We start from the raw sequence: 25,281 nt of genomic DNA, 5'->3' as shown, positions 1-25,281 counted from the left end.
CCAAACCCTAAGCAGAAACCCAGAATTAGACCAAACCAAAGAGAAATGTATTAACACGGCCTTGATAAGCTTTGACAAAGCTTTAGTAGAGTAGAGTATGAAAAAGAAGAACATTCTACAAGCTAGAATGAAAACACAATATAACTCCCCTCCACTCTTCCCATTTTTAACCAAAAAAGCTTTTAGGGTTCAAACAAAAGCTTGTAGTTCAAACTCACTCCAAAACAAAAAAGAGCCGACTTAGTAACAAAACTAAAAACACCGCGTTTTAACTCCAAAAAACCCAACACATTCATTATTTTCTCTTTCTCTTGCTGTATTTTGAATTTCAAGGGCAAGCTATCAATTGATTTAGTTTGCCATTCAATTTTAAAGCTCCTTGCCACTAGATTCCTTTAGTATGTAGTTGGGATTTAATAGTAAATTCGAAAAAAAATTTAAAGAAAACAAAAATAGAAAAAAAAAACAATTTAGTAGGGTTGGTAACCCTGGCTTACTAATTCTTTGTTTGTCTAGCTACATGTTTTTGTGTTTCATTTTAAACTAACCACCATTTTGACAAAACAAAAACAAAACCTAACAACCTATTTACCTTCCATCATTAGTCTCGGCCATCCCAGTAGTGGGGGATGATTGCCGCTTGTATAAAAGTTGTCATTGAATTTTTGATCGAGATTCCTAGAGTTTTACTACCACAAATAATTCTAACAACTTTATATGTTACTTGTTGATACTAAGTTCTTTCTTTTTTGTTTCTCCAATGTATAAATGAAACGACGAATGAAACTAATCTCAAAATGTCTTACTTTCTAATCAACTTTTTTCCACTGCCAACCAAAAATACAAACTGAACTGAAAATTTGAAAATAAATTTTCAAACCAAAAACGACCCACGACGTACCTACTACTACTACTACCACCCACCACCAAAATATAAAAACCACCACCACCACCACCACTCACGTACCGTCCCAACCGTGTGTCAATCAAATCTGATCCGAAATCTGAAATCAAATCCGAAACTGAATCCTTTTGAAAATTCGTTGGGACATTCTGTGTTGCGTGCGTTAATTTTGAATTTCCCCCCACCCTCTTTTGGTTTATGCAAATCACAGATGTCTACCTCAGCCGGTTGGGATGGTGTGTTAGACGCCATTATCAATGAGGAAGATTGCGATCCACCCGACAACGACAAAGGCTATCCGGGCAATTGTGGTTCAGCGACTGTTGGAATTACGTTTCTCCTCTCATATCTAGTTATAAGCTTTTTGATAGTTATTAATATGTACATTGCTGTCATTCTCGAGAACTATAGCCAGGCTACCGAGGATGTACAAGAGGGTCTCACCGACGACGACTACGACATGTACTACGAGATTTGGCAACAATTCGATCCGGAGGGTACACAGTACATACGCTACGATCAGTTGTCCGAATTCTTGGATGTGCTAGAGCCGCCGCTGCAGATACACAAGCCGAATAAGTACAAAATCATCTCGATGGACATGCCCATCTGTCGGGGTGACATGATGTACTGTGTGGACATATTGGATGCCTTAACCAAAGACTTCTTTGCGCGCAAGGGCAACCCGATTGAGGAGACCGGCGAAATAGGTGAAATTGCTGCTAGGCCGGACACTGAAGGCTATGATCCTGTGTCCTCCACACTGTGGCGCCAGCGTGAAGAGTATTGCGCCAAATTGATACAGACAGCGTGGCGACGCTATAAACATGGCCCGCCTGAGGAAGGTGATGGCGAAGGCGATGAAGGCGGAGGCGAAGAAGGCGGAGCCGAGGGCGGCGAGGGAGGTGATGATGCTGGAGATGGTGGCTCAACGGCAGCAGCAGCAGCGGCAACGGCCACATCACCCTCAGAAGGTGGCGGCGGTGGCGGCAGCATAGGCGGTGCCGCAGCAACAGAAGCGAATGGCGAGTTAGCCGATGGTGGGGCTGCCGCTGCCAATGGCGGCCCCCTCAGTCCGGGCTGTGTGAGTGGCGGCAGTAATGGCCGCCAAACGGCCGTATTGGTCGAAAGCGATGGCTTTGTTACAAAAAACGGTCATAAGGTTGTAATACACTCGAGATCGCCGAGCATAACATCCAGGACGGCAGATGTCTGAGCCAGGCCTCGCCCCCCCCTCCAAGATGCACGCGAGAACTAAAGCGTTAATTTTCTGCTACTAAATAAACAACAACAACAACAAGAATACAATGTACACATACACAAACAACAACTAAACGAAACAACACCGTACAACAACAACAACAAAGCGCAAATAATTCTTTCAGTTAAACATACAACGTAAAATGATGAATGCAGCAATTGAATGAAAAGGCACAATAATGAAAGTAAAGTGTAGCTGCAACAACAACAACATCGTGCAAAACAGCAGCAGCTGCAATCAAACGAATGTTAACAACCAGTATGATGAAGCAAAAACTATAACAACAACAACAACAACTATAACAACAAGAACAATTTTATAGAAATTGTAACGTAATATGTTTAACAAAGACAAAATTCTTTTTAAGAAAATTCAAATGTAAATTTAAGTTTTTGTTTTTTTTTTTTTTGTTTTTCAAACAAAACCTCTAATTTTGGTAACTTTTGGTTGGTTATTTTGTAATTTTTATTTATTTTTGATTTTTTCATATGAGTTCTATATAATTTATAAAATAATAATGTATAATGTATATATATTAAAAACAAAACGAAACAAAAAAAGTTTATTAATTAAAACAAATTTAAATGGGATTATAACTTATAGAAGAAAAACCAAAAGAAGTTAAAAAAAAACAAACAGAAATCTATTTCAATTTACAAGCTCTGATAATTGTATTGTAAACGGGTTCTTATGTTATATATATTTATTGATTGATTTTCTTTTTTATAAAAACAAAATATTACAAAAAAAAATTTGAGTTTTTCTACAAATTTTATGATGAAAACCAAACAAGAAACTTTAATAATAATCATTGTAAAAAATAAACTATAATGACTTCAATAAAAACATAAATAATAACAAATTGCTTTTTAAACAAACCAAAAGAGAAACACACAAAAATTCAAACCAAAAAAAAATATTAAAAATTTAAGCCGACTGCCAAACATTGAAGAATATTTTAAAAACTAAAAACAAACATAAAAGCACAGCTGAAAATAATATTTAAATTTACATAAAAAAATAATAATTATATATACATAACAAATCAACAACAACCGCAAAACAATAACATTTAAAATTTATTAAAAATAATTTATAACAAACAACAACAACCACTTTTAAGCACAACCAAACAACAACAAACACCACCTAAAAACAAACACTGACATTGAAACTGAAATTGAAAAAACAAACAACTCACCTAACCTATAAATCCAGGGTTAAGCTGAATTTAATCGGGCGATTAAACTTGGATTAACCATGAAAAAAAGGATTTATCTACACCAAAACTACCACTAAACTATATACTCTAAAGAAACACCGAGACATTCACACAAACACAAATACTAAGAAAGACAAAACCTATACTTGAAAAAAAAAAACCAAAAACCAAAACTTGGAGTTGGGGCGCAGAAATCAAGAAAACTTAACCGATACCGATACTGATACCGAAAACTAACGTTACGTTAACCAAAACAAAGATGGACCTAACCAAGGGGTCACTCCCTCAGTTAAAGTCCATTTAAGTTGAAAAAACCGGCTAAAACCAACCAAACTAGACGTGTTGTGATGAAGATGTTGCTTAACTCTAGAACTGACAAAAACACCAATGACAAAACCAAAATAGACAAACAAGAAAAAGATGAAGAACTAAACAGTGCTGCTAAAAAACTGAAAAAAAAACACCAAAAAGGAAAGATGTTCTCTTAATACCAAAAAGAAAAAAAACAAAGGTGTTATAAACAAGTTAAAGTATATACAAAAAGAAAAACTGTAACAGACAAAAACTGAACTGAAATGAACAGAACTCTTGAGAAAAGACAATTAAAAACTCCCAAAAAAACTATAACAAATTCTAAAAAAAGACAAAATACCAACAAGAACAAGTGACCACGAATGAAATAAAAAAATTCTAAAAAAAAGTAAAAAACTATAACCACAAAAACTTTGAAATACAAATTTTAAACGTAACTAACTAATTTACATTTACCGAAAAATAAAAAAGACTAAAAATACTTTAACGAAAATTTGTGTTTCTCCCATTTGAGTTAACATTAACAATTATCCCCCCACAAAAGAAATTATTTGAAAAATGTAACCATAAAAAATCAAAGGTGATGTGCTATAAAAAAGAAGAAACGGTTGAAATTGATGTCTCGAAAAAATCTAAATCGAAAGTAACCAAACCGTTAACCTCGTAGAGAAAACAAAAACATTTACAATTCCACCAACCAAAATGTTTACCAACCCAAAAAATGCGCTCCTTGTTATTTTTAAAAACCAAAAGAACAAGAAAAAAATAAACGAAATTTTTTTAATATATATAAATTTAGATTTTATAACATTTATTAACCAAATCAAATCAATATATTCTTCGCCTTATTTCTATTTTTATTTACTGGCTTTTATAAATCTTTATCAATTTTTATTTGCTTGTGTTTTTCGTGTCAAAAAGTTTACTAAAAAAAATATTTTTTCCATACGCTCAATAGGCTAACAAAATTTAGTTAATTACGTTTAAATTGCTTAAAAAAACTAAGAAAAACAAACCCTTGACGGTCAAGGTCACTAGACTGACAGTATATAAAACGACAACAAAAATATTGCCTTTTTGAACCTAATTCTTCCCCAATTATATTGGGTTTGAGAGGACAATATCCCAAAAAATCACAAGAGTTAAATATAAACCATATTTGAAGACACTAATCTGAAATGTTTTAAGTGTAAAAGAAACTCGCACTTTGTGGTTTATGACAACTTTAACATATGTAAAATATAGTTGCTTTTGGCACCCGATCATAACATTGGAAATAAAGCAGTTGATTGGTAAATTATGTTGATGCGATGATTGCTACATGATTTCTATACCATCAATCATTTGCCCCCTATACAACCAAATCTATAGAAATTAAAGAATTTGGTTTCCCACTTCAAGTAGTGCCCGATCTTTAGAATTAAAACTTTAACTTGTTAAATGGAAAATACTCCTGGAGATTTAACTTTACAGTTAAAACTTCGGGTTTAACCTGTTGAATGAAAAATGGTTCTGGTGGTATAAAAAGATCACCAGAAAAATTGGCGACCGATCCAAGGCATAAGTATGACACTTGTTCATTTAAACAAAAACTCTTCCCCAGACTTATAACGTTCAGTTGAACAAGATTAATTATATTAAAATGCAATATGGATATGCTGGAAAAAAATATATCACAAGAGTAAAAGAGAGCACTACAATATGGGCTCCCTTGACTCATACAACAAAAAGATACATCTATTAGCACAGTGCCAATCTAGTCCAGAACCATATAAAAGTCCAACCGCTTAAAGTTTCGTCTAAGAGATCGAACAATAGTCTTTAATCTGATACCCCGGATATCATAGGCTTCTGGTATTTCGGCATGAATATGACTGGACCCTAGTAATAGTGGAACTTCGGGGTGAAGTTGTACTCAACCTTTGTCAGGCGTAGCTAAGGATACACGTATTAAGCCGGGACTAGAAGAACAACTGCTGAGACACATTGTAAGGTGCTAACATTAAACACTTTTAAAAACTTCCTATATATTTTTGGGTTCTTCCGTTTTATTGGAAATCTTACAGAAGTTTTAGTCAATCTTTTCTAATCCAACAGTTGTGGAAATATTAATAAGTACAACTGTACCTCTCAATTTACCATTATTTTTTGAAATTTACTAAAAACTTCCAGAGAAAATCATTGAGTCAGCGCTCCCAAAATGGATTATCTCTATGCTTAACAATGGGAACTATAAAATAGGAACTTATGTATCAATAAAAAACCTGATTCTTCCCCGTTATTTCAAGGTTTTTTTCAACATATATCTTATTTGTACGAACTGCAATCCCAATAAGAGTAACCAAAGGATAATGACTCAAAATGACGAATGATATTACAAAGATGTTGTAAAGCTAAAGTTCTAAAACAAAACTTTTAAATACATATAAAAATCTTCAAAAATTTGGTTTTCAACCACAAATTAAGATCTTGCTAACTCTATCATCAAACGTTTTGCCTGTAAGTTCGACCCAAACTAACAAGGACCGCCTAAGGCTTTAATAGTGAAAAAATATAAAAATCCCTACCCCTCCAAAAAGAAAAATGTCACATACACTGACACGCACACATATTCAGCTACATATAATGACACCAAAAACTATATACACACACACACACACTAACACATCTGTATAAACGCATATAATCTATTTTCTTATTAACTTCAAAACGACTTCAGACAAAGCAAAAAAAACCAAAATAATTTCAAAAAACAAAACAAAACTCAACTTTCAAAAGCACCATCCTTTTTACAGTCGCCAGTGTTTTCAATTAATCAATTATTATTAGCAATTAATTGACTAATTGTTAACATAAACAAGAAATTAATCATCGATGTGTTTAATCATAATAACTAATTGGCTTTTTATAAGTATATGTAAATTGTATATTAAAAAAATATAAAACAAAAAAAAAACAAAAAAAAAAACATTTATAAGAACTTGTGTTAACTTTTTGTTATTGTATTTGTACCATTTCAAATCAATTACAGAGCTTTAGCATTTTTAGAATTTTTATATAAATTTTTACGTTGTAATAAATTTTAGGTTTTCATTTTTCAAATAAATATTGAGTTAAAGTTTTGAATATTAAATGTGTTTTATTTTTGTGTTTTTATTAAAAATGTATGAGTTGATATTCTTATTTATATTTTTATTTTGTTGGTTTCAAATTTTTTTTTTAATAATTTTTCGTATTCAATGTGTATTGTTCAAGAAAAGAAAAACCAAAATTGGCAAACGTTTTTGAAAGCTTTTGCTTTTTAATGAATTTTCAGAAATTTTCAGTTTGAAAGAAAAACAAAAACGCTTCTTAATTCATCAAAGGCAGTGAGGAAGTTTGAGGAAAAAGTAAATTTTTAATTTCAGTTTGGCACTTTATGGTAATGATATAAAAGATGGGATTATATTTCTTCATTAACTTTAAAACAACGTTTTTGATTTGATTTAATTAAAAATCTGCCAGTTTATAAAATAGTTTTTAATATTGTTATACATAAAATATTTTAATATTTGAACTAAAATTAAGAACTTTCCTTTCAGAATTGGTCTTGGCGCCCAATTACAAATCCCTTTCGGTAGTAACACAATTCACTACAAACATGATTGTTTATTTTATAATCACTCACTTCGCGGCTATCTGAACTCTATAAGCACATGGCGCCCGAGCAAAGATATGTAAATTACCTTTGAATTTGAGCATAACATTTGCAAAGTCCAAAAAACTCTGTTCTATTCCCGTTTAAATGTAGTATATTAAAAATCAAATCAATCGAAAACTTTTATTAAAAAAAACAAAGAAAAAATTGGCGCCCGATCATAGATTCTTCATAGGTCACTTAGAAAATTTGATTGTTGTGATCATCAATTGTTCTTAAAGGATTTTGGTAGAAATAAATGCATTTATGACTATTAGAACTCTATAATAATTTGGGATCCAAGCATAGATATGTAAGATATCATTACATTTGGCCAAAATTCAGAACAAGTCGTTTTTATTCCCCATATTTCTAATTCAGATAAATGCAATTTCTCTGATGAAAATGAAATCACACTACAACAACTTTGTTGAGTTGAACATTTTTCTTAAAAGGATTTCAATTAAATAAATAAACTTATAAATTCGGCGCCCAATCATAAATCTTCATTACTTTTATTACATTTGAAATAAGAATGCTGATCTGATTTCAGTTTTTTTAAGAGTCAATTTTCAATATTCCCTCCTTTCATCACGAATAATGAAACAAAACAAGAACATCAATCAATTACCTTTTATAAGGTAGTTTTGCAGAAGATGTTTTAATAAGACATCCATTTGGAAAGGATTAAAAATTTGGCGCCCGATCAAAAATCGTGAGTTTAAACAAACTCAGACTTTCTCTAAGTAGTTTTTAGAAAAACAATTCTCAGCTATTTGATATTGGCAACAGAGCATACATCTTCAGCGTTATTAAAATTAAAATATAAGTTGTTCCTATGCAATACGTTTTGAAGTATAGGCGCCCGATATTGCATTAATGTTTCCATCATTTTGAACAAAATATTCAGGAAAATAAATCTGTTTTGCTTTTTTCCACAACTTATTATCCCTCACTGTCTTTGTGTTCTTCTTGTACTAACAACAATTAAGGAAAACAACAAATCTCTGCTAATTAATGTTAAATGGTAATCAATTCCTTAATATTTCTAATTTTTATTTAAATTGCGCTACAAAAGAAATAAAATAAAAAAGTCAAGAAACATGTTTAATGTTAAAGCGTTCCTTAAATGTCGTAACAATTCAACAACAACAAAATCCACAAAAACACGGTTCGTTTATAACAAAATAAAGGTGAGAGAATACAAGCTAAACTCAACCAAAAAGCTATACAGCAAAATTGTTTAACCAAAGAAAATATAACGCTTACAACAACAAACAAAAAAACTGCTTCAATCTGTTTACTTTATTTTGAGCTGATGATTTCGTTTGACAAACCAGAGTAAAAAAACAAAATTATGCAAAAAAAGGTATAACAAAACATTTTACAAAAACAAAATAAAGAAAAAAACTCAAAGAAATGTTTGCTACGCAACAGAAAATTAAGTTTTTACATTAAGAACTAAACTTGAGTGCACTCTTAACAGCGAGGGGCGGGCGAGATGAAACAAAAATTGAAAACAACAACAACAACCAAAAAAGAAACAACAACAACAAAAAACGTAATTAAAATATAATTTATAAATAATAATAACAATAATAATTAGAGAAAATATAATATAAATAAATTAACATCAAAAAGACAATTTTATAAAATAAATTGATAAAACAGCAAAAAAAAAACAAACACAAGAACTTTAAATAAAAGGAAGAGTGTTCCTTATAAAAAAATTAGAGAAAAGGACAGAAGAAGAAATAAAAAAGAAACAAAAAATAATAATGAAAGGAACAATATGCAAAAACATTGCCATTTAGGAAATTTAATAAAATACTACAATAAATAAAAAAAGAAAATCTAAAAAAAAATAATTATAATAATATGGTTAGATAAAAAAAGAAAGAGAAAATACAAACAAAAATAAATCCCCACTCAATACAAATCCCCAACCAAAACAGCAAGTCGCGTTATTATTTTTGCTTCTTCTACTATATACAAAAATCAACAACAACAACCACTCCCCCAACAGAAAAAAAACAAAACAAAATTAATTAAGAGAAGAATACAAAAAAAAAAAAAACAAACGATATTTTTATTAAAAAAATAGCTATGAATTTCACTGATTACCAAAAATAATAAAAAAAAATCCAAAAAAACAGAATGAAATAAAGAGCTTTAAGTGTGTATAATAATTATTATATATATGAACAACAACAACAAAAGAAAAACTCAAAAGAATATAATTTTTAATTTTGAACAATTTTTTCATAAAAATTTTTTTCCAAACACAAAACCAAAACTGTAAAAATCATTCCTCCTCCCCCCTTCAAAAAGTACATATATAAATAAATATATTAAATAATTGCTATGCCATTAAGCCTTTAGATTTATTATTAAAAGGAATAAAAAAATACGAAAAAATAAAACACATTTTCAAAAATTAAAAAAAAATCAAAAAAAAAGGAATAATTTTTAATTTCATAAACAAACTGAAAAAACTCAAGGAAATTCACAGTTGTTTTACTTTTCCTTCTGCTCCTCTACTACTCTCCTTTTCCTGATCTTACTTTAAATTATCCTAATTTCCTCGAAAACCCCGAATGCGATAGTGAAAAAAAAAATCTCTAAAAAAACTTGCATATATAGGGAAAAAGCAAAAATATATTTATAAAAAAAAGAAATTACATATATTTTTTATGTATAAAACCACAATCCCTCCTCCCCCAACAAAAACCCCAAGCGCGATTTCATAACAAAACCAACAAACTTTTAAATATCAACAGCAATGGCTTTTTTGTTAATTAACATTTCTAAATAATAATAATTAAAATAAAATAACATAAAAAAGAATCCCCAAAAAATAAGAAAACTTAAAAATAATATAAAAGAACAAAAAAAAAACTTTAGCTTTATACATTGTAAATTACCTTAATTATAAGTATAGCTAATTGTAATTAACAAAAAAGAAAATAACAAAACAAAATAAATAAAACCAAACAAGTAAACGAAGCTCTGATTTAAGAGCAATTTAGGTAAACAAAAACAAATAATTTAATTTAATGTGTTTAATAACAACAACAAACAAAATACATGAAATCATTTCCGAAATTCCACCCCCCATCCGATTCCTACTCATTGCTCCTTATAAAGCATAACATTCTACAAATTGATTTCCCTACCATAGTACCTATAGTATCTATCTATCCTTTCATTAGACTCTCCCTTCGGACATTGAACTCAATTATTAAACTTAAAATCATATAAGTCAGATTTTGTAACCAACCACCACTACTACAAGTGTGTAAAGGCGCCATTCTTTAAACAACTCACGTAAACATAATCCCCCTATCAAATTTTTCATTCCCACCATCCCCCCACAAACTAGACAACTAAAATTTGCTTCATTTGTTTTGCCTTAATAGAGAATTAATTGGAAAACAAACAAGTCAAAGACACATTTAAAATCATTAAAAAACTATTTTTTTATTTATCGTAATATAATTAAAAACTTTTTTTTTTTAATTGGAAGTATGTGAAAATGTCAAAGGAAATTCCAAGAAAATATTAGTAAGCGACACATATAAGAAAATTCTATTTTGAATGAAATTTAGAATTGCTAATAAGTTTAAAGAAATACGACTCACAAAAGAGTTTCACAATTGGAAAGTCCAATCTTTTAAGAAAACTAGATGTTGATTTTGAACTTGGTCTTGCCCTATAATGCTTACTAGGCTTCTGAATCCTTCCTATCTTTTGAGTGAATAACGCCAATTATCTCCATATAACATTAATAAACATCAGCAGCTTTAAATAGGTACAGCAATCGTTTAATGGTAATAAGGAAAACAAATAGTTTCCTTTAAAGACAAGTCGATTTATATGTATAAATTTTTTAATCATGGCCTGTGATGATTATCCTGAATCCTTGATCAATCAAATTTCCCATCTATTTGCTGATGTTGTAGAAAAAGGGTAAAAAAAAAATTGGTGAAGGTATAAAATTTGGCGCCCGATTAAAGAACTTCTGCAATACTGATATGATTAACCACAAATAAGATAGTAGTTTAAAGTACATCTGACCTTCCCTAAGAAGTTTGTGTTAAACAATTCTCGACTATTTCACTTGGTAAAAGAGTATACATCTTTACTAGTTAATATGCATTTTGGTGGCCGATATTCCATGATTATAAAGTTGATATATAGGTTTTTCTCAAAGTATTTTTCATTCTCTACTCAAGTTTTTTTAATATGATTCTTTACAATTGGCGTCCGATATCTTGTTCAATTGTTAATTGATTTGTGAATCCATGATACATTAAATTTGAATAATAACAGGTCTCTTTTGTCTCCAAAAATTCATAACGAGCGATATAAGTAGTCAAATTTTACCATGCGCTATTATGATCATTTTGGCGTCCGATCTTAGACATTGTTTTAGATCTTAGATATTATCTTTTTCATATCAATCATGCCCTCTCTATGATGCTTAATTGGCTTGTGAATCCATGATAAATTAAATTTCCCATCTAATTACAGCCAGTTTGAATAATAACTGGTCTCTTTTGTCTCCAAGAATTCATAACGAGCGATATAAGAAGTCAAATTTTAACATGCGCAATTATGATCAGGTACATTAATCGTTTGCTGATAATGCATATGTGAACCAAATAGTTTCCTTTAAAGAGTAGCACATTTGAAGTTCACTAGTCTTTAATTTTAAAAATAATCAAAAATGGGATTTGTGTCAGTATGTGTGGGAAATCTGCTTGTGAGAGATCCAAAGCTTGCAGCAGGAATGAACTTCATTGAACTGTAGTTAACATATGATTAGTGATTGAGAAATCTCAGTATGCAAATAATCTCCCTCTATAGTCAGAAAGATTCATCTAATATTTTTTTAAGCAAAAGATTTCGATTCGACGAACTGATATCAGATCTACAGTTCCAAAAGACATTTTGGATTTGCTGAGTGTCTTGTCAAATACTATACATTGAATGGAATTTCCTTGACTCATACTAGAATTTGTTTTTTTTTTATTCTGCCCCCCTTTCTGGCCTAACAACAACAACCAAAATTCCCCTTACACGAATTTTCGACCTGATAACAAACTACAAAACACTAAAAATCTCTACGTACAAATTTGCCTACGTGATGTTAATGGAAACAAATACATTAAACCAAATTAATATAAACTACAAAAAATGAACATATAAAGGACCTCTCCTTCTTCCTCCCAGAGATAATGAAAGTTTATTCATACATATATATGTTATACACCAAAGCGATACACAAAAACATAGGAAAAAGAAAGATACATATACATTGTTACAAATCAAAACAAAATTTCCTTAAGTTGAAGTTAATTTGGAAATCATTCAATTTTTGATAATTACTTAAAAAAAAAAAAAACAAAACAATAAACAACCCTTTTTCGAAATGAAATCAAGAAAAAACTTCTATAGAATATTGAAGGCAACTATTAGATCTTATTTACATTATGTCAAACAGAATTCTTACATGGATCATTTATATGATATTCATGACAAAAAAAATTATATGACAAGCAGAGTATTAATACAATACCTCAACCAAAAATTTAATGTTGGACAATTTCTTCTTTTCGCCAAGCAAACATAAATTTTTATTATATCGTGGGCACCTTTTAAAAATTACCGAATATCTGGTAAGAAAAGAAAAAAGGATGAATTTCACTGCAAGCTAATTATTCGCCAAAAAGTATACTTTCTTACTTAATGTTAGCAAATCAGTTTTTGCTGGAAATGATTTGTTTTTACTGTAAATAACTCTTTTTACGGAAGACAAAGTTTCTGAAGTTGTATGCATACATTTAATTTCAAAACAATATAGAAAGCTATATTGTATACAAATACTACGTTACAATTTAACATTCATATTGCTTTGTCTCTTTTGCTTCAGGTAAATGAATAGTCTTTGCTGTAAATGAATAATTTTTGGCTATAAGGATTATTGTTTGCTAGAAATAATTATTTTCTTCATTACGTGAGGCTTTTAGGTCTTTTTGGCAGTAAGCTATAAAAATGTTATGCCGAAACTTGGCAAATATTCAAAGGATTTGAAATCAATGTGATCCCAAAAAATTCAATTCCATTTGAAAAACAGATTTAAAACCAATTATTGTAGATCCACATTGTTTAACCGGTAGACCATTCTTTAAATGTTACTAGTGTTCAAAAATTTTTACATTTTGGAAGTGTTACAAATTAGCTGCTTCAGTTTTTGATATTCTTTTGAACAGAACGGGTTGTTTATTTAAATTACTAATTTAATCTACAAAAATTTTATTTCCATTTAAAATCCATTTTCTCTCATCATAACATGGATATGGCTAATAGAAGATGTTAAATTTACACATAGGCTACTGACAAAAAAAAAAAACCCATATGACATTACATAACACGTAAATTACAGCATACCGCGTCCTTTGCACTGAAGACCCTCAAGAACCTGACCCATGTAGAATCCCATAGATACCATATGCATAGCTTTTTATCTAACTGTCTATCTCTCTTTCTCACTATCGAACACACCCACTCTCTATAACTATCTCTGTCTATCTATCTATCTCTCGAAACTTTTTTTATGTGAAAATTTACCGAAAATACACCCACAACAACAATAACACAAAAACACAAGAAACTAATCAATTAAATTAACAAAACAAAAATAAACAATTTTTCCTGAAAAAATATTTTTTGCTATGAACATTTATGTGAAATAAATACAAGATAACAAAATATTTCCATCCAAATAGCTTTTAAAAACATAAGCAATTGATTATAAAAAAATGACAAAAATAAAGCCGAAAAAATACAAAAAAAATTAAACATTAATTAAATTTAAACAAGCAAACAAAAGATGAAAAACAAAACAAATCAGTAAAAAAGCAAGAAAAACAAATTTAAAAACAAAAAATAATAGACTGAGATCGTTAAACAAACCACACAAAAATTACGCCAGATGATAACAGACAGACAGATCCATTCACAAAGAAGCGATAACAAAAAAACGCTAAAAAAGACAGAACCACTGACATAATTAATAAATTTTCTTTTGCCATTGCATACGCTTTACAAAGAGACATTTGTATAAATATACATACAAAACAGCAATAACCAAATCAAAACAAAACAACACAAAAAATGGCCCCTCGGTTAACCGAAATCAGTTTTCAATAACACAACCAGCCGCCCCATTCACCCTATCTATCATAGAAGCTATCTCCTCTCCACTCCAGAAAAATGCATTGTGTAGAAGAAAACATGCTTTAGGATTTATATAAACAAAATTAAATAACACTTTTTTACTAAACGTAGAACATAAATCTACCAACAATATCCTGGTTAAGTATTTGTTAGGTTCAAGTTACGTGTTTACGTTATGATGACTAATTGCATTACTGCTCCTAACTATAGCAACTTCCCCGGCTATGTTAGAGTATGTCAGCCATCATGTTATGGTTCATTTTTGTTTATTTTTATAAACAAAATCTTGTGTTGTGTTTAATAGTTTTGTACTGATTTGGTTCCAACCCCCCCTTAAGACAAATACTTCTATTAGCAATATTCAAATATTATTTAGGAAAAGTAACTAGGAAACCTGTTTTCTTTTGTCATTCCAAGAAAAACTTTCAAACATACACCCACTACAAGGAAACATTTGACATACAACATATACTTGTACCTTACAAACAAACAACCTATCTACACTATCTATCTCTTTCACTTGCTCTTACTCAGACAAACACTTCCTCCCATTTACACTATCTCAAAAATAAAACTCTGTAAACAACATTTCATCATATCTCTATCACTCTCACTCTTTCTCTCCCTCCAACATGTTAAGTTTACATGGCATTTTGTTATGTTACGTTATTACGTTCCAATAATCTATTCCAAATTTATTGTTATTTATTATTCACACTTCAGAACAAAGAACATAACGAACAAAACCAAATGAAATTGTTAAGTTTGAATCTTTTTTACAAACAGAAACCAAAAGCAAGAAAAAAGAACTTTAAAAAGAAGATTTTATATGATCCATTACAAAAGGAAATGCAAAAAAGAGAAAACTTGTTTTTTTACATTTGTTTAAAACTTAAACTAAGTTTAACTTACATTTGTATTTTACATAACAGAAGCATCCATACGAAAGAGAATATAAAACAATGCCTGTAATTTCTAAACTATCTATCTCTCTTTCTCTTTAAACCAAAAATAAAGCAAACAAAGGAAAAACTAACAGAAGCAACAAGAAAACAGAAAACGAAATAAGAAATAAGTTTAAAATACCATGAACCCAAACAAACAACAAGAACAAAAATGCACAATAAACTTTAATCTTATGTCTCAAGAAAACCACAAAACTAAATCCCAAAAAATACATCTTTGAGATCATCATCTTTATAATGAAAAAAAGAGAAACCCAAAAAACACAGTAAATCAATAATATTTACCGCCCGCCATCATTTGTATTTGATTTTTTTAACATGACCCCTTTCCCAGTCATCTGAATGAATTTGTTTCATTTTCTTCTCTCAATTTATTATTTGGTTCTTTTTCATTTCCTCTAATGGCCTCATATTATTGTATTTATAATTTTTTTAATATACAAACAACAACAAAAATAAATTAAAAACCAAAAACCAAATAAAACTTAATTCGTAAATAATACAAAAAAAAATGTAAAAAAGAAAACAAACAAAAGTTAAACCAGATAATTATTAAAGCGAAATTTTTTCACACTTTAGCTTAATAAATTGTAAAATAAAACAAAAAAAAACTGAGAAATAAAATGAAATTTAATTGAATTTGTTATGCAAATGGAACGAGATATGTTTTTTATTATCTAAAAAGGTATAAAACCAAATGGAGGACAACTGAATGGTGAGTTTTAGGAGAGGTAAAAATTCATGCATAATCTATTTCAGCACTTTAGAACTTTTCTACCAGCGGCGTCTCTCAACAAACACTCAAATTCAATATTCAAAAATTTTATTGGAATCAACAAAATTGGTCTTTGTCAACTTACTTTTTAAAAGTGGACCATTTGTTAAGTCAAATTTTGCACCGCTGCCGTTGATGGTAGCGTTTCTTCTAAGGTCGTCTTCGATGAAAAATGCACCTATGATGACACCAGCCCATAAATTACACTAAAATGTCGTTTTTTCGGTATGCATCCGACATCATGTGGTGGCTCTTCACACCAGATGTGACAGTTCATGTATCGATTTTGCCAAAAAGAGAGCCTCATTGTTGAACACAAATTTGAACACCTTTCACTTTCAAAGATAACGTTTGGGCAAAATTATCAACCAGTGCTGCCACCCCGATAAATTTAAATTTAATTTTAAAAATCACCCCTTATAATAAGGAATCTCCTTTAGATTGTTGTGTGTTTTTTTTAATCTTTTGTTAGAATAACAAATTTTTATGGAAAGGATGTGGAGGCCACCGTAGCGCAGAGGTTAACATGTCTGCCTATGATGTTGAACGGCTGGGTTCGAATCCTGGCAGGAACATCAGAAAATTATTCAGCGGTGGTTATCCCCTCCTAATGCTGGCGACATTTGTGAGATACTTTGCCACGTAAAAATTTCTCTCTAATGGGGTGTCGCTCTGCTGCACGCCGTTCGGACTCGGCTTTAAAAAGGAGGTCCCTTATCATTGATTTCTGAGAAATTTGCCCCAGTTCCTTAATAGAATGTTCATGGGCAAATTAGCATTTTGATGTGTCAACTCTAATAATGAATTGTGTCGTTGTTGAAAAAAACAGAAAGCATTTCAGGACGTCTGTAAAAAGGTCTCTAGGACAGGTGGCCTTGTTGAAAAATGTATATACCAAACGGAGAAATCCTCATCCTTCATCTTAACTAACTCACGTCCATGGACTAAATGACTTACAATTTGGGTACCACACTAACTGAAGAAGAAACTTAAAGATATTCTTAAATTTGCTTAACATCGAGACACGCATAGCCCAAAAGACCAAAAACAAAAAACAATGAACTACATCTGGAAGGCTTAGTGCAATATTAGATACTTAAGGAGAACAAAACTGTTGAGAAGCACCTCTACACAGTTCTGATACATAGGCTTTAAAGCTCAAAAAACTCAAAATAGCAAATAATTTTTCTTTACTACAATGTAAGACCCTTGTCGGAAAACCCTGTAGCCGAATAGGTGCTCTTTAGCATCTGTCATACTTCTCCGCTCGCTGTCCAACCACATGAATGACGTAAGTTACGACAATGAGACGTTTCCCGAAATTGGTGCAGTTTCTTCCAGCCAAGAGTAGCCATTTTCTAGCTAGGCGCCATCAATCTGGTCAAACAGTGAATGAACATCTTAAGCAAAAGCGTGTACACATACTTGATAAGCGTTGTAGTTATATTCGATACAAGAAGGTTTTATAAAAAAGGGTCTTTACTGATTGCGTACCAGAGGCCACATCCGAAAAATTTTTGTATATGGGAACAACATCTAAATGTGGACTTATTTACAATTCCCAACTGCCAACATCAATGGGGGTAGCAGTCCGATACTGCTGAGATAGAGCGTATATAACGCCGCTTAACTGTGGTGTCTCAATTAATGGCTAAGTTTACAGGACTGACATTAGTGGCCTATTGTATGGCCATAATCGCCTGGTTCTAGAAAACTTTAATGCGCAGCAGCTCGCCAGACATTTCGATTGCACCCTCTTATCTCCTGAATGACGTATCCTGGCAAGCCATATTTCATTGGGAGGAGGCCACCGTGGCGCAGAGGTCAAATCCTGGTTTGAACACCAGAATCATATTTCAGCGGTGGTTATAAACTTATAAATGCTGACGACATTAGTAATGTTTGTAGACATGTGAAAACTTCTCTAACAATTGTTGTCGCTAAGCGGTACGCGGTTCGGACTCAGCACAAAAAAAAAGAGGCGCGATATTATTGTGCTAAAACTGAAATAGGGCTGCACACGTCGATATGTGACAAATTTGCCCCTGTTCCTTAATGGAATGTTCATGGGCGAATTTTGCAATTTTTATGTTGTGTTTTTCTTTGGGATCACCAACGACTGACCCGACTTCATAACCTCTGATTGCCGGACGTTTATAGGCTTCAGAAAGTACAGCAATCGTTGCTTCAGCGAGCTGACACCCACCTCAAATACGCTAGTTGCCGAGAGGAAATTCCGAGACATTATTAAAGCAGCAGCTGGTCGAATACCCCAAATGTGGCCCAATCTCCCGGCGTAAGCAGGGTGCTCGCAGACGAGTGTGATGGGATTCGTTGCACGGATCCCACTAACCCCAGAATCAGCGAGCTGAATCCGAAAATAAACAGAGTAGTCAATGACCATAAGCGGAATATGTGGCTGGAACACTTGAAAAAAATGTAACTTTGGTGCCGTTTTAGGTACGAAGTCGAGTACTTTACAATTGTCTTCAACCTGTCTTTAAACACTTTTATAGTACCCGATGTCTGAAAGATGGGTAGAGTGTTCCCGCTACTGAGGCCTACGAAGGATCTCAGCAAGGGGGAGTCTAACAGACCGATCTCTTATCATTAGCCAAGACGCTTGAGGGACTACTCCTGTCGAGCATCGTTGGAGAATTTCCATTCGCCGCCATAACATAGCACAGCAACTGCTTTTCATGCCATCAACGCATACATTTTTAGTGGCTTCAATCAGCCTAAGCCATGTCATAGGACGGTTCTCGTGGCATGGGCCTATCGACAGCATTCGACACGTTCAGCCATGCCAAACCATCTGAGGACATTGCCGTTATCTGTGTGGTTGCCACTCGTTTGTGGAATTTCGGGGATAAGAAGTCCGTAGGATGAAACAGGGACTCCCCAAGGCGTTTTGATACAGATCTCCAGAATTGTTTAACCTCTACTTGTCTTCCATTCCACTCCATCAAGACGGCATAGAGATCGAATCATATATTGACTATTGTATGCGGTGGCTTGAGGCCCCCCATCCTAGTTGACATCTGCGATTGGTTAAACATCTAACGTAACGAACTTGCCGCTTATTTCACTGCAAGAAGTCTAAAGATCCTAATACTGAATTTCCCATGAACATTCTATTAAGGAACAGGGGATACTTCTTTTATGTCAATGAGTGCAGTCCGAATAAAGTTTAAACTTAAAGATAAGGGGCATCCTTTTCTATGCCGAGTCCGAACGGCGATAGCGACACCACTTGGAAGAGAAGTTTTGACATGGCTTGATCTTAAGATATCTGTCACCAAATCTTTAGCCACATTGTTCACTACATACATGTATGACATGGATATTGAACTAAATGTGATAGTCGATGGAGTAATGGTTCCAACCATCAAGTATCCAAATATACTAAGTATCACAAATGACAGCTCCTACGCATTCTCCTCACACGCCACAGCAATGTGCCATAAGTTAAGATGTAGAAACAAGGTCCTCAAGTCACTTGCTGGCAGTACTTGAGGTGCAGACCAAGAAACCTTGTTGACCACGTACAAAGCAATTGGCCGGTCTATGGTAAGTTATGCTGCGCCAGTGTGATCCCGTCAGATATGTGACACGCAGCAGCGATGATATATGAGATGTAAAAATGGTATAAAATATAAGTCAAAAAGGTGCCATAAAGTACCATTGTGCTATAGAGTGATAAGCATAGGTGACGGATAGGTAAACGCCTAGGAGGCTTATTTCATTGGTCTAGGTCTTCTGCAAAAATCGTAGCAGATAGAACTCAACGTTTGAAATACAGTTTCAATCTCTTGCGACCTAAATACACAACTTTTAAAAATATTATTCTGTTCAACAATTTTGTAATTACCTACTGAAATTTTGGTACCAATAGACATAAGTTTCTCCCACTCTGTTCCCTTTTATCACGCGGGGACCATCGATTTCAGAATTCTATCTCTATCCGTTCGGTCTGCTCCTATTTCGAAATATATTGTTAATTCGGAAGCAGATTTGAATTCATGCTCTGTTAGGCAAAACTTCTTTCAATTTATCGCAGATTATATTTTTGGCAACCGTTTAGTGAGTTATTTCGATTCACTGATTGCATTTATCTATTTATATCATTAATAATATTGAGGATATTTTTTTAAGGAAAAGAAATTATTATTTGGTGATATACCATCTTATAACGAATAAATGGTAAACACTTTTTTCTCTTCTTAAGTCTTTGTAGGCATATAATTAAAAAGCTCTGACAGAATGTAGAAAATGGCTCGCGGGGGTACCGTGGTACTTTTGATGTTTAAAAAGTACCAAAATATTAAAATTATCATCCCTGACACGTATTTACATTCATGTTTGCTTGATGGGGCGTGACCGTGAAATGTTGGCTGTGTTGTATTTTAGCAAGAAGGGAATAAGTTGACAGCCTTAATACCAATTACAGCCAAAAAATAAACAAAATTGTATGTTGGCTGATCGCTTGGCATATGTTTTTCACAAATAAGTGTGGTCACTTGCAGAAATACCTCTATTATTTATACAATTGCGTATACAAACCTTATTAAATTTTATTTGGCTGCTTTGCAAATTTTAGTTGTAAGTTTTGCAAGTATTTGCACGTTCTTCCTCGTATTGCTTTGAGAGGTTGGCAAATGGCGTTAACACCTCATGGCAAACAAACAGACTTACACATGAAACTTTTTTTGCTAAAATAAAACACGGCAATTCATACGTTGTTGTCTTAAACGTCTATAATTTACAATTTAACTGGATTGCCATTTGTTTTTATTTGTTAAACTACTTAAGGCATCAAAAAATCAATCTGTTGGCAACTCACACATTGACTTTATTGCCATATTTTTCCTGGTACTTTTCTACTTGTTTTTACGATTATTAATTCACTTTTGGTTTAACTTTGATTAAAGTAACACACATTTCCCAACAATATATTTCTTTTGATATTAAAATTTTTATTTAGTTTGCAATTTTCTGACCGTCTAATTCAACCAACATGCGGTTTATGAATGAATTGCAATGCTTCTGTTTTCTACGATCTTCACATACATCAACAGCAATAATAACAACAAGCATTAACATTAGGTATTGCAACGGGTTCTGTTTCTCTAGCTTTCTCACTTGTGTTATATGTTAAGAGCATCAGCACGCTGTTATTAAGTTGCTGCTTGCACAAGCCGCTGATAACACCATGGGGTTGTTGTGCGATTGTACTATTACAAAGTGATTGGATTGACCAAGTATCACATAAGTTGATTAAGAAAATGTTGAACTGTTCCAATTACATGTTGTTCAATAGTTATATAAAAGAAAATTTAAAAATTTATCGAATAAATATTTAATTAATAAAAGAAAGAGTTAAGGCAGGGTATTCTATTTTAGTTTGAAAATAAAACTAGTGAATATTTGTGCCTTCTTAGTCCTCACATTTTGCCCCCTTTAATACAATTTTCAATTAAAATTAATAAATGGATAAAATTGTTATTGACATTTTAACTCAAATCCGTTAGACCTATGCAAAAAAGAACTAATGTTAAAAAAAACATTATCTCAGTATCAGGAAATGAAATTTATTCTCTTGAAAAACATAAATTTAAAAACACACTGAAGAAAATACCGCCCTAACTTTAAAGATATGTTTACTAAATTTAAAGTTGCCCAATTTTCCAATTTGTAAGGAAAATATCAAATTTATAAGGAAAATAGGTTTCCATATCAACGCCAGTTCCTATAGTCCCTTGGCTGATTTTGATTAAATTTTATATATGTATTTATAATAAAGAGCATTAAATTGACGTACGATTTTCTTTTGAATTTTTAACAAAAATTCTTAAAAAACTAAAAAAATATGTGTGCTTAAAATGGGTGGTTAATGAATTTAGTATTTGCGTTATTGTTTCTCCCATACGTTTCTTGTTTCTTCCAATTTAGGTTCTCATTTCTTTGAAAACTTCTCTTATTTGGCGAATGTGATCATTCGCAAGTTGTTGGGCTTTTTAAAGCGATCTTAATAGTTGAACCTTAGGAACTAGAAGTGATTTGCCTCCTCCTGTTCTTGTGGTATCACAACGGAAGAAAACGTCTAAGTGAGTCTGATGGCTGACTGCCACTCTAACTTAACCCAACCATCTGACAAAGGCAGAAAGGGTCGAGCTATTTTGAGAGAAACAATAACGTAAAAAAATGTTCTACGCCACTAAGACTTTTAATGCCTGTGAAACACACAGTGTACTGCAAAACAAAAGCAACGCTTTTAAAATCTGAAATTAACTTATTATTGTTAAACGTGCAAACTGTACACAGATCAAGGAAAATTACTAGAGGACTTCTGAATCAATGGAGGTTTGTGTATCTCAATTAAATGTTTTCCGCTTTAATTAATGAGTGCGCAAAACAAAGGCAGTGCTTTATACTTTTAGCATAGGTGGAGCAAATTAAAGGATTTTAATGGAATTTTTAAGGACAATTTTGTTGTAGGGATTATTAAGCAAGGAGTTTTCACAAAATGTACCAGTCTATTTTTTATTTTTGGCTAAAAAATCATAAGCCGCGATAAAAAGACTGAATTTTGTCAAATTTAATTCAATATTTGAGACCAAAAATTTTAATTCCTATACAAAATACTTTAATATTCGTCAGTTTCTTATTTGTGGGCGTAATTATAGTGAAATGTGTGAGTTTAAGGCAAAAATAAAGCAACCATATACAATTATGCCCGTATATTCAAGTAGGAGACACATAAGACATAACAATTTATCCTAGAGGAGGCAATTGTACGTTCAAAAAATGTCCTATTGCAACATAAAAATAGATCGAAAAAGTGCTTGGTCTTGTTAATTTAGCACTATGGTCTACAGAAGCCCTACTGTCAAAAATTACGAAAGTTACACGCCGGACAACAAGCAAATTATCAGGAGAAAAAAGTATGAATTTGCAATTAAACAGAAAATTAGAGAAAGTTATTAATAAAACGAAATTTATATGATAAAATTTAAATAGCATATTTACAATGAGTCGATTTTTATACGGGTGCCCTTATCCCAGCTACTGTTAGATTATTTTCAAGCAAGGAAATTCCAATATAATGCTTTTGACTTGTGTTTCCTACAGTTTTTACACATTTTTAATGCAGTTTTTGCCAAGCTGTATAATAATGGATAACTTTTTAAAGAGAAATACGTTATAGTACGAAAATACTTGCATACGCTAACTTTGACTGGCCTTAAACGTTGCCATTTTTACTTAAAAATTACTAAAAACATGTTTCTAAATTCCATTAAGAGATCGTACAAGGCAAGTTATGACAAGTTTTGCACTAGTCAAACTCTATCACTGGATACAAAACTCTTGTTTCAGCTTTTCAATGAAAACAACTAAGGATTTGAAGTTCTAAATACATAAATACTTGTATGAAAATCTAAAATCAAACAGAAAAGTTTTATCTGTTTCAGTAATTATAAGCTTAATATAATCTATGCCTTTAGGATAATTAACCATGGCCAAAATGGCGCAACTGATATTAACCATCAATTAGTATATTTTGTTTTGCACACGGGACAATGTACCATTATTGAACAAAACCACATTTTTATAAAAATATTGGTCTTAAACCCCGATTTGATATATGGCTTTTAAAGCTTATAGTATGTCAAGTAAAATGGTTATAAAACTTTGCATGCACATAAAGCATTCATCGAAATTTATGATTATAATAATCTATATGACAAAGCGTTGCTTTAGTTTTGCACGACTCTGTATGTATAATTTTACATATACACCAAAAAGAGGGCCTCTCAACAAAAATATCTTTATAATATAGAAAAAATCAAAAGCTACTAAAACCTTGAACGTTATCCAGAAATCTGAAGACCGACAATTTTTCAGAACCATTTTTGTTTGGATGGAATAAGGTTAAAAAGGGGAAAGTAGATGATTAACCCATTAAAACATGCTTTAATGATCGGTGTAAACGTGCTTTTAGCCTTGTAAAATTGCAAACGAGCCAAGAAACATTTTATTCAACTAATTTTATGCAAGAATATTTTTAAGCCAGCTCCATTTTTGGATATTTTTCTATTATTTTGTTAATGGATTAAAATAACGTTTGTACTTACTTTGCTGTTGCTGCACATCTTTGCTATGTGGTGTGAGTTCTTGTAATGTTCTTGAAATTGTCTTTATCGTCTCCATTTTTCAGTTTAACCCTACTCCAACTTTCACAAAAACTATTGACACTGATAATTTTTTATGTAAACATCGCTTAAAGCATTGAAAACGCCACCAGTCGGCAACTTACATATTTTGCTTTGCACCTTTCTTTTAATTTCAATATGAAATTCACTTGTTTTTCATTAAAAATACTACATTATCTTTACGCATTTTCAACAATGTTTTTTTTGTACTTAAATATTTTTTCTTAATTGGCAAATTTGAGAACGTACAGTTTAATTAACGCGTGGTAAATAACAACAACGCCAATGTTGGTCATACAATGGTTATAAGTGTTTGAAATAGTAGTTTCTCTTATTCATGTTCTCTCAATATCGCTGTATATTGGGATATATGTTGTTCCTTGTGCGTTTGCTTGAATCGTCATGATCATGCGCTTGAAAATGTGTCTCCATTTGCTAATTGCACACTATTTCAACCTCCTCATCATAATTCTCCACTATTTCAACTTCCGCTGGCAATACCTGCTACCCATTTATATGTACACATCGCAAAAAGCATTGAAATAACTATCTGTTGGCAACGCGCACATTCACTTTATTGCTTTTTGCTATTTTCACATTTTTTGCTTTGTATATATCTCTTTTTTTTTTCTTTCGCTAATGCATTTCTTATTTGAAACTATATTTTTTTTTTCAAAATGTACTACACTTTTCGTTTCACAAATTTCCAAC

The 25,281-nt window shown here is 31.8% G+C and overlaps 1 protein-coding gene and 1 long non-coding RNA gene across 41 annotated transcripts in view; one reads left to right on the top strand and one right to left on the bottom strand.

Moving 5' to 3' along the window:
- The window catches only part of LOC106082698 (sodium channel protein para), a 240,220-nt gene extending 225,509 nt beyond the window's left edge, over window positions 1-14,711 (top strand). For all 40 annotated transcript variants that reach the window (XM_059367549.1, XM_059367548.1, XM_059367574.1 and 37 more), the window contains one exon: window positions 1,116-14,711. In XM_059367549.1, the coding sequence (XP_059223532.1) occupies window positions 1,116-2,120 (1,005 nt within the window). In that variant the 3' untranslated portion in view covers window positions 2,121-14,711. The remainder of the gene's footprint in view (window positions 1-1,115) is intronic.
- LOC106082769 (uncharacterized) overlaps window positions 1-24,758 on the bottom strand; it is a 241,901-nt gene extending 217,143 nt beyond the window's left edge. Inside the window, exon 1 of the long non-coding RNA XR_009398085.1 lies at window positions 24,493-24,758. This is a non-coding gene — a long non-coding RNA (uncharacterized LOC106082769). The remainder of the gene's footprint in view (window positions 1-24,492) is intronic.
- Window positions 24,759-25,281: the final 523 nt, after the last annotated feature.

Source organism: Stomoxys calcitrans, chromosome 4 (genome assembly GCF_963082655.1).
Source record: "Stomoxys calcitrans chromosome 4, idStoCalc2.1, whole genome shotgun sequence".
Taxonomy (NCBI): domain Eukaryota; kingdom Metazoa; phylum Arthropoda; class Insecta; order Diptera; family Muscidae; genus Stomoxys; species Stomoxys calcitrans.
This window is presented reverse-complemented; position numbering and strand designations above follow the sequence as displayed.